Source organism: Lycorma delicatula, chromosome 2, assembly GCF_047948215.1.
Source record: "Lycorma delicatula isolate Av1 chromosome 2, ASM4794821v1, whole genome shotgun sequence".
NCBI lineage: Eukaryota > Metazoa > Arthropoda > Insecta > Hemiptera > Fulgoridae > Lycorma > Lycorma delicatula.
The window spans coordinates 94,980,365-94,996,798 of record NC_134456.1 but is presented as its reverse complement, the minus strand read 5'-3'; the positions used below and the strand labels follow the sequence as shown (position 1 = coordinate 94,996,798).

General features: G+C 30.4%; 1 protein-coding gene across 4 annotated transcripts in view; it reads left to right on the top strand.

The window, feature by feature from the left end:
- The window catches only part of LOC142319018 (putative phosphorylase b kinase regulatory subunit beta), a 108,263-nt gene extending 94,705 nt beyond the window's left edge, over window positions 1–13,558 (top strand). For all 4 annotated transcript variants that reach the window (XM_075355826.1, XM_075355825.1, XM_075355824.1 and 1 more), the window contains 5 exons: window positions 1,077–1,279; window positions 2,263–2,400; window positions 6,411–6,651; window positions 12,060–12,167; window positions 13,294–13,558. In XM_075355826.1, coding sequence (XP_075211941.1) covers window positions 1,077–1,279; window positions 2,263–2,400; window positions 6,411–6,651; window positions 12,060–12,167; window positions 13,294–13,473 — 870 coding nt within the window. In that variant the 3' untranslated portion in view covers window positions 13,474–13,558. The remainder of the gene's footprint in view (window positions 1–1,076; window positions 1,280–2,262; window positions 2,401–6,410; window positions 6,652–12,059; window positions 12,168–13,293) is intronic.
- The last annotated feature ends 2,876 nt before the right edge of the window (window positions 13,559–16,434 follow it).

Below are 16,434 nucleotides of genomic sequence, written 5' to 3'. Positions count from 1 at the left end.
TATAACTCTGGAACCAATGAAAATAAGTACTACTTATGATATATTGTTGAAAAGCTCTCAAAGAGAGCTTATTACTGCAGTTAAGAAAAGTCAAATTTTGTTTTTGGATTTTGGGCTTTTTTGGACACTTTTGGTTCAGTCAATTGCAATCAAAAGGGGAGGTGTGCAACTAGATGTTACAGCAGTCCTAAATCTAAAATTTCAACATGTTATGGCTAATCGTTTTTTAGTTATGTGAGATACGTATGTATGTATAGATGTCATGCCGAAACTAGTCAAAATGGATATTTCCATTGAAATCTGAAACCGAAATTTTTCATGATCACAATACTTCCTTTACTTCATCAAGGAAGTAAAAATGATTGAAAAAAGAAAGTAATTTTCAAACTTTTTTTGAAAAATCATTCTGATGAAAGTGAAGTGATGAAAAAATAGTTCTATAAAAGCTGTATTATGACCCTCAAATATATTAAATGTTGAGCTAAATGTGTCAGGCTAAAAGGAATCTAACTGAAAAATAAATATAATTCAGTCTTAATAATTGTTTTTTTCTTTTAAAACATCCTTTTGTATTTTTTATTCTATGCTTATTTATATTTGAATTCATACATGTGCTTTTATAAATGTTGAGTATATTCTACCTAGCTAATGCCCCCTTCAAACTAAGATGGTATAGACTTGGTAGCTGGACAGTCTGCCTTAATTACCTTTACATATGTTTTAAAACATTGATTTAACACGTCAATATCAGATAATGATGCTTGAAATTTGAAGCAGCCTGCATTGTGTCATATTAATGTGATTATTAGTAACTCATACATTAAATACAGAACATTTGCTATAATATAAAGTTTGTATTTAAACAAATATACCTGAATCTTATTAGAATTATTTAATTTATAATTTAAAACAAGACATTTAAAATGTTTGAACTTTTAAAACAGAAATTTTTCAAGACTAAAGAAAAGTAAAGTGTTTAAAGATAGAGAAAATTTGAATTTGAATTTTTATTGTCAGTTGTTTGTGAATGACATTAATTATTTTCTGTATGTTCTAATCGATGATGGATTTTTCAGTTATCTGTAGGAGTTATTGGAAGAGAAGAAACTGTATTTGACAAACCTTTGACTCCTGCTGAAATACGTTCAGCTTTTTATAAAAGAATTCAACCGTTTGATGTTATACAAGCTGTATTACAACAAGAAATTGTTCTTTATTGTGGTAGACTTATCGCTACCAGTCCAGATATGTTTAAAGGAATCCTTAAGATACGTGTCGGGTAAATATAGTCATTCTTTATGTTGCAGATTATTTATTTACTGATAAATATTAATACCGTAAATGTATAAATACCAAGCTTTTAAAACAAGACACTCTTTCACGTTTACAGTTTTATTCTATATATTAATTTTTTTGTCATTATATTTTATTTTATGTGTGTGGTATAAGAAATAATCTTTTATTAAAATAAGAAAATTTGGATTTTCTCTGAAAGGTAACTGCCAAATTTTTTACTTTACTTTTAAATTTTTGTTACCTTTAAGCCTTAATAACAACAATGCTATAGTTTTTATTTATTATTTCTTATATTTCTGTGAATCGTTATTAAATTATAAGTGCTATTAAAATATTTGTTTATAATTTTTTTTTTACTTATGTTCTTAAGTGTTATTATAATTTAAAGGTTTATTCTATTATATATGATAACATTGAGTGACAGCCTTAAATATTGGTGTTCATAATTTAAGGTTTCATTATTTATTCAAATTGTATTACCAGTTTTGTTCAATATTAGCTGAAGAAATGTGAATTAAATGAGTTTCATTAAACAGACATAATTATAAATTTCCCATTATTATGTAATCATTAATTATCAGATTAGTCTTATTTTCTGTAAGATATAGTAAATTAATTTAATTACTTTTTAAAGTAAATTGATTAATTAAATTAGTTAATAATTGGTCAGACACTAGTAAATGTGAACATAACTGTCCTAGGGAAATAATATGTGAAACAAAAAAATAATTTCATTACCTTCCAGTAGCTTGTAATAGCAGCAGTAAAATTTATTTTACTTTAGTGACTAAGATAATAAACAGTCATTTATTATTGTTTATTAATGTATTTAAACAAATAAAACTCTTCAAAAACTGAGATCTGTGCTAAATAATTCAATGGGGACAATAGGGAAAAGTAGTCAGAGAAAGATTTTTAATTAAGTTTAATAAGTAATTACTGATTACTCATTTTTTGATTTTTCAGATGGGTTCTTGAAGCGATAAAGTTGTATTTAGAGATGAATGGAAAAGATCCGAAAACTTTGGAAAATCACAGTCCATATGAAGTTCGTCAGCTATTATTCAAAGTACTTTCTGTGCACAAATGGGCCACAAGTGAACAGTTAGTATTGTGTTTTTAATAGATTAACCTTTTAGTTTTTGAAACTTATGAATCGGTCGTAAATTTCATTTATTTATTTTTTAATCAAACGTTATCAAACTTCTATAACTGAAATGTCTAAAGGTTTAAAGTAGTTATTGAAAAAATATAGTTTATAAAGACAGTTTTATTATTCTAAGTTATATGGATGTTAAGCACCATAACCATAATAGTTGTATGTGATTTGACTTAAAATAACACAACCATTCTGTGCCAAGTTTACTTGGAAAGTGAGAAGTAAAGTGGTCTTTGCATTGTCTTCCTTGTTAAACTAAATATGAGTATACTTCTGCCTATCATTATCATTATGCCTGGCCAAAAAAATGTAAATTATATATTACACAATCGTTCAAGTGACATCTTCATTATATTCACCACAGGTACTGGCTATATTTTGGACATTATTACTCTCAGGGAAAGCACTATTAACTAGGACAATTATTATTCTTCAGATGCTTTAAATATATCACTGCTATAAGAATGTTTAGAAGAGAGTGTAAAATAACAAATTAAAAATAATGCAATTAAAATAATGAATTATTTGCATTGTCTCTACGGATTGGCTAAATTATAGATTATAAAATTAAATTATATACTATTTTAATTTAAAAAAAAAAAATGTTAGAATTATGTTTAGATTTTATTAAAAAATGAATTAATTTACAGTATCTAGCTTTTGTACAGAAAATAATATCTAAGTATCTAAAGATGTGAGTATTGAAACTAAATATTGTAAAAAAATCTAATCATTTATAATCACTGATTTAAAAATCTTTTTGTTAATCTAAATATTTTTAATAACTGTTGTACTTCACAATTTCAATATTTCATGGTATAATTTAACTGGTTATAAAATTTGTTTTCTTATTCTTTAGATTATGTTAAGACTAAAATTAATCAAAGTGAGTTCACTAATATAAACTGTACTAGAGTTTCTAGATAGAAATAAATATGATAAAATTTGGGCTATTTGACCCATTTCCAGTTTTTGATTTTTACATTTATATATTATTTAACAATATGTAATTGTTAAATACATTAACAAGTCATCAGATAGTGCACAATAAATGTGTACAATCTGATCAGGGCGAATGAAGCGAGCTCTTCCTGTCTAACCAGGGGGCTCTGCCCCTGAAACTTCACTGTGTTCATTACCCTCTCACCTGCTTGTGAGAATAATACTGATATGTAACAATTAAAGCCTGTTCAATTTGTATAAAAAAAACTATCATTGTATTGTAATTTCTTCAGAACAAGTTTGATTACCACAGAACTTGAAACTTTGAGCGATCTGAATTATTCTGGTTTCAGAATATTTGGCACCTTTCTTAAAAATAGTAGTTACAGCATGTTACCTGCCCTTCATGGGGGTAAAACGGTATTTTGTATGATTCTTAACATTACCTAACCAACACCACAGTTCATTTCTCTTTTCTTTTTTTTTGTGGAACATATTGTGTATATACAGATTGTTCCTACAGGAGGCTCTGGAGCAAGCCGCGTACAATTGCCCATGTGAGAAGCAGTGACTCTTCAATTGCCATTTGAAGCATCTGCCGTTTGTTTGTGACTTATTTATTGTCATCGACAAAGCAACCTAAAAAGTGGAAACTGGAGGTGCTTTAAAATGAAGGGCAAATTTAAAGGAATGTATGCTGTATGTCACCTCAACTTTAAAGCCAATTTTCTCCATAACCAAAAGAGATATCAAAGAGGCAAACTTTTTTTGTAGAAAATTTAATTTCAAATGCTGCAAGCGATCTCCGTATTCAATTTGACTGATTGTTTGATCATAGTAAAGTTGAATAAAGGCAAGCAACATAATCTGGTTGTATCTGATTAAAATGGCAACAATCTTGAAACTGTGAAACATCATTTCGTAATGGCAATAGTCCTATATTCTTTTCAGATATAAAATTTATGTTCGTGCAAAATCTCAGCTCAATCAGTCAACTAGATTTTGCTTGTAATAGACTTGCAGACCCCCATTAAATTTTTTTATATATAATAGATAGATTACCTTGATGTTGAAATACAAGGCTTACTAGTATGAGTCCACAGGCTGGTGATTAGAAAAATTACTATTCATTCAATGGCAATGGTACTAACGCTGTTTCTTAACTTAATCCCTAGCTACATTTAGGTATGGTTCCTTCTTTTTGTGTGCTTTCTTATTCCAATAGTACAGAATTATTCACCTTGGTGTCTGAACCATTCTTGTCCTGACTTTTTACCACACTGTTTTAATATTCCCGAGTGAATTTTACACCTTTAGAAAATAAAATTCTATTTGCAGCATGGTGTTCTTCCACAGTACATGTTTTAAGGTGTGCCAACATTTTGAAATAAGAAAAGAGATTATAATAATGGAAATCCTTTTCAAACAGCTGATATTTTTTCTGTCAGTGGAGCTAAACATCAGATATTTTAGATTATTATTTTAATAGTTTTTCTGCTGTAGGAATTTATCTCTTTAATTATCAAATGACCCCTGTCAAAGATCAGTTGATGTGTTCAGACATAAACTGGTATATTTTTTTGTGATTTGGTACTCATACAGCAGGGGGCTTTTTGTGTGTGAACAATAAATATGAATTGTAATAGCAGAAGTTTGTATAAAATGACAGAATGTATATCGGGTGCTAATCTGATAGATCAAAAACAAGGTTGAGATAGAAGACAGAAGGCTAACTACTTCATTGACTGCATACAATACCAAGCTTGTTCTTTAAAATACTGTGTTTAAATGTAAAAGCTATAGAACTTCATGAAGTCAAACATTCCTAGACTTTTAAGGGCTGTTAAATTTAGAAGTTAGAATGAAGCACCTTATTATTTTTACAGACAATTTCTATTTATCAAGAATTTTTGCATCATGTGCATGAAACTTAACTATAACAGTCTTCGATTGCATATCATAATCCAAGTAATGTATTTCATATGTTTTCACTTTTCATTACATAATTTTTATATTTATATAACATACACTATAAAATTAATAGTGTAAGAAATTCCTTTATTTTGAAGTTGTCAAAATCTTGAAAGTTTCACTGTGTAACACATGTGTTGAATCTGCCCGATTACAATATATGATAGATAATCAATCTATTTGTGTAATATTACAAAAACATTTGGTTATTTTAGAGCTTTGATGAGTGAGGATCCATAAACTTGCTAATGTAACAAGCTTAGCTAGCAGTAGCATGTTGCATCCTTGGATTACCGAGCCTTAATATGTTGTTAATTAAAATCTAAATCAATAAGGAACTAGAAAACTTGTGTTGTTTAGTATGACCTAACACATGGAAAAGAAAAATTTTGGTTTCTTGCCATTATAACTTCCAAAATATCAATAATATAAATAATATATTGTGTTGGAAATAATGTTAAGGTTCATCAGTGTGATTTTTAATATTTATTTTCATACAATCAATTTTTACTTTAAAATTAAAAGAATAGTTAAGGAAAATTAAAATTAAATTAAATTAGAAATGTAATTTGGTAGGCTGTCATTTACCAGTGAAACAGTTTGACACTTAGAATTAACTTCCTAAGAACATAACACCTACTACTTAATAATTAGACTGATAAGTTTACTGATAAAAATGACTTAGAATTCATTTTCCTTTGACGTATTCTGAAAATCATCTGTTAGCTCAGTTTGTAATCAAAAGGAAGTTTGGTATTATTTATACAATTAAATAAATAAATTATTACAATATTAAAATTACATTATGTTAACATAAAATTTATTTATCATTTGGTCAAATAATGATTGTAATTATTGTTAGATACATTTTTATACACCCTGTCCCCTGAGGGTGCAATATTTTGTTGTAAATATTTTTTCTAGTTCATCAACTTTCTAGAAATTTGAATACTGTTTTAATTTTTAAAATTATATTTTCATCGGATGAAGATTATTATTCAAATTTGTTATTAATAAAAATAAAACTGCTTCATTTTTTCAGGCTTATGCCACTTAATAGGCGAAGAATAGAAGGATGCCTTTGTAGAGTTCCACCGCTTTTTTACAACTTAGTTTGGGATATTATGGTTCGGACACCACAAGGTATCAAAGTTCAAGGTCACATATTACCTCAGCAACCTACATTGACAAACATGACAAGATCTGAATTAAATTTTGCATTATTGGTTGAAGAGATTTTGAATCATATTCTGCAGTCTGAGTATCGGCAGATAATTGTTGAAGTAATTTTTTTCCTTTCATTTCTATAATAAAAATGTACTGTATTTAAGGGTGAATCAAATATAAACGGTAATTTTTTTTATAAATTTTATTGAGTAATAATATTCACAGTTCACATCTTCTCACCATTTCTCTATATAGTCTCCTGCACAAGTATATATAACTATATAGTCACTACATATAGTACACAACTATATAGTCTCTACACTTTTTTGCTAACGATTTAGAAACTTGAATATTCCTTGTTCATAAAAAGTTTGAGGCAATGTTCAACCAATTGTGCATACACTTCTCAATGTCTTCGAATCATTCCCCTCTAACTGATTCTTTCAAGGGTGCAAACAAAAAGTAGTCACAAGGTAACTAATCTGGACTATAGGGAGGGAGGTTGAGCCCAGTGCACTTTTTCCAATTTATCCCTTGTCAAAACTGTGGTGTGTGGCCTTGTCATGGAAAAGAATGATATCTCTGATGGGCATACCCCATATCTTGTTTTGGTAGACGGCTTTTATTGACTGTAGCAGCTGGCAATAGTAAGCCACATTCACCATTTGTTGATTGTGGAGAAAATCAATGAGTAAAACTCCCCTCGAGTCAAAAAAATCATTGCAAGAACTTTTCTGCCTGACAGACAGATTTTGGCCTTCACTGGCACCCCTCATCCTTCCTTCGCCACTCTTTATTCGCCATTTTTCACTCTGTAGTGTAATGATGAACCCATGTCTCATTACATGTGATGATGTGCCTCAAAAAATCATCTCCATCTTTTTGAAATCAATTCAGAAGTCTCTCACAGATCTCCAACATGACCTGTTTTTGATTTTCAGTCAACAAGCTCAGAACCCATTGAGCACTAATTTTTCTAAAGCCAAGATAATCAGTGATAATGTGGATTGAGCACTTCCACAGCTGATACCCACTTCTAATGTGATTTCTTCAACAATGAACTGGCAATAACCTTCTATAAGTTCTTAAATAGCACAGACATTGTCAGCTGTGAGACTTGACCTTGGGTGTCGTCTATGACTTTCATTTTCTACACTTTCTTGCCTGCCCTTAAATTGTCAGGCCCACATATAAACTCTGTTCTGGGACAGTGTAGCATCCTCAAACTGTACCTTTAAACGAATTAAAATTTTCATAAGTTTAACGCCTTCATTACTTTACGTAAAGTTTATGATTATCCATTGCACAACAGACGATGGAACCTCTTGCTCACTCATGGCTATACTGATGACAGAACAGAGCAGAGAAGCTAATCAAGCTGGTTCCCCCTCTCTAACATGCCGAACATTAACCTCCCATTCCATCATCCAGCTTGAAACTGCTTGCTGCATAGAATTGCAAAATCACCGTTTAAATTTGATTCACCCTCATGTTAAGTATTTTATAGTGTACTGCATTGGTATAATTAAGGGAGCTGAAAAAATAATTTTGACAACTCGCCCTGGCTGTTACAAGTTATAATTTTAATTTTATTTTAGTTCTTAACTCTTTTACTTTTTGTATTTAATTTGAAAACTTTGAACTTGTTATACATCTTCTGATTTTTCTACATGTCGATGGAAAATGCAAGTTGTAATAATTTAGGGATAATACTTTGAAAATTGTTAATGACAAGTCATTTACTGATTGAGCCATGATGTTTGGTTTTGTGGAACCATTAAATTTTTAATTTTGAAACATTACAGCAGTATAATTAATACTATAAATGTTGAATATAACATCAGCATTAATGATGTTACTGGTCACAGCAACCAGCTTATGTTACAACAATAAATTAATTTTATATTGTGATCAAAAGGTACACATATATACTGTACAGTACTTTAGTTGGCTTAAAAATAAGTTTGAATTCGTTAAAAAAGTTGTTCATGCCCGACCAAATTGTTTAGAAATGAATCATCTGCCATCCTACTTTTATTGCCTTATCCTTGTACTCTAACATAACTGTTCTCATCACATCACAATGTTTATCAACCAGTATATTACAATAATTATATTCTATTTTATAGTGTGCAAACCAATTTTCTAACTTAATTCTACAATAACTTTGACAAAACAATAAATAACATGTAACACAAATTATTGAACGTTGAAGAAAAGTCTGATATTATTTAAAGATTAGAACCTGAACGGACAAATAAAGAATTTGCAAAGCGTTATTTGTTTCACATATTACAATTTGGAAAGATAGACGAAAGATATAAAAATGTTTTTGAAAAGGATAATTCTTTTATTTATTAGAAAGTTAGAAATGTAGAGCTTGGCCATTGTTAAAAATGCTTTAAACTTAGATGAATTTAGGCCCTTCTGTTATTGGCCCACTATTAATAACAAAAGCACAATTTACACAAATCTGAAATTATTTTTAATTATTTTACGCATTTTCACAACCATTACGAGGTGCACTAAAGAATCATGTCACCCATCACCAACACACAATCTAAATTAGAAAAAAAACTTTGGAATTAAATAATAAAAAAGACTTAAATTGGTTGTAAAAACTCACAAAAACGGAAAATTATTCAAAGAAAATTGAAAATGTTTTTTTCGTAAGTGTAGATTACAGTTATTGTGAGTTATAATGTTAAAAAAAACACACACCTAATTATTTACTTCAAGGCTGCAAAGATTATATTAACAATTGCTGAAAAAGAATTAATATTAAAAGGCTAGCATAGCAACTGAGGGGGAAGAGTGAAGGCATCTAGTAGTATTGTAATTACATAGCTCATTGAAGTGTATATGGTGTTAGACAATTATCTTGCATTGAAAAATGAAGTAAATAAATGTTACCTACCATATTTTTGTTTGTGTGTGTGTGTGTGTGTGTGTGTGTGTGTGTGTGTGTGGTAGTTAATTATGGTAGGTATGGTTGTTACCTATTATAAAAATAGGTAAACACTTTTGTCAAAGTACAAAAATGTGCAGTGACTTAATAATATATGAAAAAACTATGTTTAGGTTAACAGTTACATCAGAAGAACTTAAGGTAATGGTGAATAACATCAAATCACTCATCTGACTGATGAAAAAAAATTATTTTTTTTTCAGAAACATTTCCTTAATTTTTATTGTCAGTTGACTTATTTGAATTGCATTTTAATTTAGCATTTAACTTTATTTTAATAGCATTTATAGCATTTTGTTAGCATTTAACAGATCGTTTTTAGAAAATTAAGGAAATTATTTAGATAGGCATTTTTTTTTTCAAAAACATTTCTTAACTTTCTTTAATCATCAGTCAATTGAGTGATTTGGTGCTATTTTCTATTTCTTTCCATTTTGTGGTAGTAATCTTTTTAGCCTCAGCATATTTACTTCATCCTAAATCCTCAACCATATGTTTTTTGTGAGATCTGTTAAAAAAAATAACTAAATCTGTTTTCACTGATGATAATAAAGATATTTTGAAACATGTGGTTCCCATCACTGTGTAGTGAAGGAAACAACAAACAATGTTTATCTGCAATGAGATTAGTTTTAGTGTAGCATTCATTCAAAGTAGTTGCCGTTTGATTCCATTAATGATTATTTTTCTTATGAGTGATTTATTGAACAAAAGGTTCAAAAAGGTTCAGTACAAAAGGTTGTACTGAAAGGTTACAAAAGGATACGTCCTTCATCCCCCAACTGAACAATTCGGTGAAGTTAAATCAACATTTAACGGTTCATGAGATAGCAGAAAAAACAAATTTTGGTGGTTTCATGTAACAAAACCCTAACTAATATATTAGGAATGCATTGTGCTGCTGCCAAGTTTGTTTTAAAACTCTTGGCGCAAGAGCAGAAAGACTATTCTTGTTCTGTTCAGAACTTTAGAATTGTGCACCAATGTTGAAACCTTTTTGTTAAAAATAATAACTGGCAATAAGACGAGCCGAGGATGAATGCTGTGGAAACAAAATTTCAGTTACCGCAGCAGGTTAAAAAATTGCCATTGAGACTGAAAAAGGCAAGCAAAAGTCATTCAAACACAAAGATGATGTTGACGATCATTTTTTTGGCATCAGAGGCATTGCTCACTACAAGCTGAGTATCTTGTATCGCAAGCCAGACACTCAGTGGCCACTACTATCTAGAAGAAGAATCTGGGGGGAAGAAGAAACCTGATCTTTGGTGTGAAAATTCATGGTTCCTTTTTTTATTTACAAAAATAAAATTGTCTTCAAAAGAAAAGACAGATTTGGGACAGTACAGTAGAATCCCTGGAAGCTATTTTGAAAAGTGCTTTCTAGAGTTACTTCTCAAAGTGTTGTTGCGAAAGGTAACTTTAAAGGAGATTAATTTTAGAACATTATAAATATTCAATAAAAATTTTTTTAGAAAAAGTTTGGTTCTTTTTGAACAAACCTCACATGTACTATCTTCGTTATAATCTATCTGTGTAATTAGTTTTTTAAAAATCTTCATCTTTCTGTTTTACAACACTAATTCCTGCTGATTCCTAGCTTTAATCTACCCATTTCATGTGTTAAGTTATCTAGCCTACTGCTTAGACTTCTAAGATTCTGTGCTTCTACTTAGAAGGTGTCTTAGTTGTATTATTTCCTTGATGTACATCACAGTATTTGTTAAGACTGTGATGCATGTAAACCATCTGATGTATTAGAGATGCTAGTCAGGGTTGTTTTCTCTGAGAGTAATATATTTTTTTAACAACCAGTCTATTTGATGAACTGAAAGAGGCTGTCACTTGTTCAGCTAAACAACTGCATGTTGGTGAGTTTGGCATGCTGATGTACTACAGTATGTTTAGCTTAGAGAAGGATTTAACGGGAAGTCTCTTCACTCTCAATTTCCATAGTGAACCTGGCATGTGATTCTTGCAATCCTAAGAAGTATACCAGTTTCAGGAGTGGTTTGTGTCTCATATCAGGGCACTTACAACCATTTTATGTACAACATCTAAGTCATTTACATACTAGAGTTACAGTCATGCTGAAGTAAACATATTTATAATTATTGTGTTTAAAACAGTTAAGTTATCAGTGAATATTAATACTACACATTAAATTTTATATTTAACTTTATAAAACAATTATTACTTATTAAACTCTGTGGCGGTGTGGTTAGCATCAGCCTATCATCCGGAGGTCCTGGATTCAAATCCCAGTCAGGCATGGCATTTTTCACACACTCCAAAAATTTACATTTCATATTCCTATGCACATGCTTCAAGTTTCTGTAGTGAATTTCATCAAACAAAGGAAAAAAATAATTGTCACTTTTACACAAGGATGTACGAGTATATTTTAAGATTCTGTAATTAGATTACACAATAAAGCTGGTTAAAGATTCCAAAATTTTCATCATCTCATCTGTAAATATAATTTCACAATTTAACTCTTTCTTTCAGAACAAGTGACATGTCTGTATGTCTTTAACACTGTTTGTATTTTTTCAGTTGCTGTGCATTGTATCAACTATTCTTAATCGAAATCCAGAACTGACATTTCGTAATCAGTTAGATCTTGATGAATTGGTAACTGAAGCGTTTAAGATGTTTCGTAAGGTGAGAAAGAATTTTTGTAACATATGCATGTAACATAATTTGTTTGTCATGATATTATTTACTGGGGAATTTTTATCTTGCTTATAAATTTAACAGATAACATTATAATAAAAACTGAGAATGACATTTTTGTAGTTATTTAAAATGTTTTAAATATTGAAAAAATTGTTCTGTTCAGTAGTTATATTGAAGTTGTTGACAAAGATGAAATAAATTTATGATTTGGCATTTTTATTGATTATTAATTGTTTCTCCTTTCTCTTTTTTATCAGTATTATGACATTGAAAAATTTCAATACAATTGAAAACTAAGATTTTTGAATAAGTTATAAGTTTATCATTGTATTTTTTAAGTATATAATGATATTAATTTTTAAAGTATATAGATGGTCTTGAGTAAAAATATGAACTATATCTCTTTGTAACATGATTGTTCCATGACTGGTTTATTTCAGAAAGTAGCATCTTGGAAGATGAATAAAAAATAATACCATTAGCTAAAGCAATGTTTGAGAACCAGTTCATAGATTACCAAGTTAAACAACACTGGGTGTTTAATGCATAGTTTTACTGTTTGCATTTAGACCATTTTAATTGACTAATAACTGTAGCAGCAACTTTAAAAACAAAGTACAAGATTCAACATCATTCTGTAATTTTTCTTGTAACTCTTTTGAACTTAAAGGTCTCAGAGTTATCAAATGATTTCATAATGTGTAATGTACCATCATCATATTGAGTAATAAATAATGAATGGGAAGAAAATATGTTTCACCAAATAAGTAATTACAGTTTCTAACATTGTAAAAAAATATACTTTTAACTTAATGAGTAACTTTTATTTTTACTTAATGAGTAACAGATACTAAATTGCAACTCCTATGATGAAGTAGTTTTTGTTGTTTAAAAATTGTTTATATTATTGTAGCAGTTATTTTTGAAAGTTATATTACTTCAAATATAAGTTTTATGACACTTAAAACAATCTGTATGCAGGCCTCCATCACATCTTTTAGCTATTTAGAGACATTACAATTTTCATATATTGTTTGGCTATGTGTGTTGGGTTCTGGAGTCCAATTTATGTCAAGAACTAAGCTTAATTTTACGTAATTTATTTTTTCAGGATGCAGAATTGAAGGATTGTGATTTAGCTATTTTCTTTGCTGAGAAACACTCTGTTACAACTGGTTATTTGGCTCGAGCTGTTGTAAATAATGTCTTAAAAGGTGGCCAGCTAGCTACAAGTTCCACAGTTAGTAATGCTACTGATTCACACAAAGAAGACCAGTGTCGTATTCAGTAACTAACTGTTTGATGTTTGATATAAACATAGTTAATTTTTGGATTGTGGTATTATTTTATTTACAATAATAAAATCTATTTCTCTAGTTTTGGTTATTTTATTGCAACAAATAATTTTACAGGAATTATCTACCTCACCTTTGAATCCTATATTGTCATTTCTCTGTAGCATGAAACCATTTATCGGAGAAAGAGCTTTTGAATGTCTGAGTGACAGATAGCTAGCTGTATAATGTACAGTATCTACAGAGATTAAACTAAGAAAAAGTTTCTGAAGGTAGAAGAAGCCCTTTCATTAATTATTGAAGTTCGTAATTGTTTATATGAGTGAAACATCCAAAACTATGGCTTTTGTATGCTAAGATGTGATAAATTTGTACTTGAAAGCAGTGGAACATTTCAGCATTTTCAAAGACATATTTTCTTCATTCCTTTTCTAGTAAAATTTAATCCTTTTGTCTTAGGTGAAATTTGTGAACAAGTCTCATTTCTGCATGAAAATACCTGAATGTTTTGGAATGAGGTCAACAGAAACAATATTACTTTAACCCAAGTTTCTAAGTGTTACATTGCACTAATCCCTCGATTTCAAGTAACACTACTTCTACTCCAGAAACAAGATTTCAACAAGAAATAACCATCACTAGAAGCTGAGTGGAAGATCACAGAAAGCAAGGTCATAAACAGAGCTTTAGCTACTCAGTTTTATTGGTGTCAAATTTGCTGCTCCAATATCACATACATTTACCAACACTGGATGTGCCACTGAATCGAGCAGACTGCCTTGTAACTGGATTTCTCAAGCCTACAGCAGTTCACTGCATCTAATCGCTTTCTGTTGCAGCACTACCACATACAAAAAAAGAACCAGCTATTGCAGTAAACAGAAGAGGCAAGAGACAGACTAGGCACACACTCTATGATCACCAGACTCCTATCCCATTACGGCTGGTACAGCACTTCTAGTCCAAAAAAGATAAAACTTCAAAAATGGACTGCTGAGTTTCATCCTTTTATTATTCCATTAAAGAGGTTCATGCCAGGCATCTGCTTGTGTGACTGAGTAAGCTGCATGCTGGAAACCAAGATTTAAAACTAATTTTCTAAGTAGAATACTTTCAAGAATGGTGATCTCATACATATGTTTTGAAGAGTTTTAAGGATTCTCAGATTTTCAGCAGCTTATGGAGAAGCAAGCCTGTACTAGACATGATCCCATTTTAGTAAGCCAATTGATGGTGTCAACTAAAAAGGTACCATGTGATTAGGACACGATGTTCAGATCACTATGTTATTATATTTATGTATTTATAAAGAGTAGAATATTTGGAAGTGAGGAAATTCTCCAGTTGGATCTCAGGATGAAGAATGCTAAAAGGATGTTATCAAAAAATGTAAGAACCATGATATTTTTTGAATAGGAGCATAGAATGTCACATTTTCAAAAAAGTGTGTAAGTTCGATATTGTGAAAAGGAAAATTGATTAATTATAGTAAATATTGAAGAAATAATGTGAAATGAGGTGAGCAGGATTTTTCAGGAAATCATAGGATTATAGCACAATTTAGACCAATAAAACCTAGGAGAATTGCTCTATAGTTGGACCTGTAGGATGACTGTAACCTTTTTATAACCCTCCTCCATCTGAGTTCATCTGTAACAAGCTTGCTACTAAGATTACTACTAAACCTTGTATTATGTACCATGTTGCTGTATCAGTAATTGTCAGAGAAGCTACTACTTCACCAACCTCAGTGAAGTGACAAATGTGTAGAAACTCTTGTTTTTTTTTTTTTGTTTAGCCTCCCAGAACTACCGTAAGGTTACTTCAGAGGATGAATGTAAATGAAGTGTACAGTCTCAAGTCAACCATTCACTGGGATATGTAGTTACTTGAAATGTAACCACCAAAGAACACCGGTATTCACAATCTATTATTCAAATCTGTATAAAAGTGTAGTTAATTTAAACCTAACCACCAAAGAACACCGGTATCCACAATCTATCATTAAATTTGTATAAAAATAAATGCCTTTACTAGGATTTGAACCTTAGAAATCTCGACTTTGAAATCAACTGGTTTGCGATGACGAGTTCACCACTAGACCAACCCGGTGGATTTGTTTTCTATCTCTTGGATTAATGAAAAGCCACTCTGATAGCTGAGATGCTCACAAAGTTAAGAAAATATTAGGAATAGCCTTCTCTTAAACCTATATAACTTGCAAGGGAATTATTTTTGTGAAGGTAGATTAAAAATCCAGTCAAACTATTCTTTATTATGTTTATATGCTATCTTCTTTAGCAGAAGATAAAATAGAATTATTTGAGTAAATAATCTTCTATATTTATTTTATTTTCATTAATTTATTTTTAAGCATCAAGTTGCAAATGTTTCTTGTTTGATGTATAGCACGGATGGATTTAAGACTAGGAGAGTAAAAAGGACAGGCTTAGTTGCACACATGGCTATATAGATTGATTCCCTATCTTTCCGCTTGACAGCACCATTAGTAAAGATGGTCACTTCTGGAGAGAAAGCTTACTATGTTTGTAGTTTGCTAGTGAATCTGTAGTTAGAATTCAACTTGCATTCTGTAGAAAGTTTAATTGTGATCCTCTAAGTGACAGTAATGTTCGTCAATGGCAAAATCAGTTCCGATGTCTGTTTAAAGGTAAGGAATGACGGAGGGTGAGGAGCCATAAAAAATGTTAAGAAGGCCAGCTGTGAACTAGTAATGACAGTGTGGAATGTTTTAAGGAAACGTTTGTGCATGCATTCATACCGTTTACTACTGTTACAGGTTTTAAAGAATTAAAGCAGCAGTTGGCTTCTATTACGCCAGACATGCTGGTTAAGCCCATTGGGCTGGTCTAGTGGTTAACTTGCCATCGCAAATCAGCTGATTTTGAAGTTGAGAGTTCTAAGGTTCAAATTTTAGTAAAGGTAGTTACTTTTAT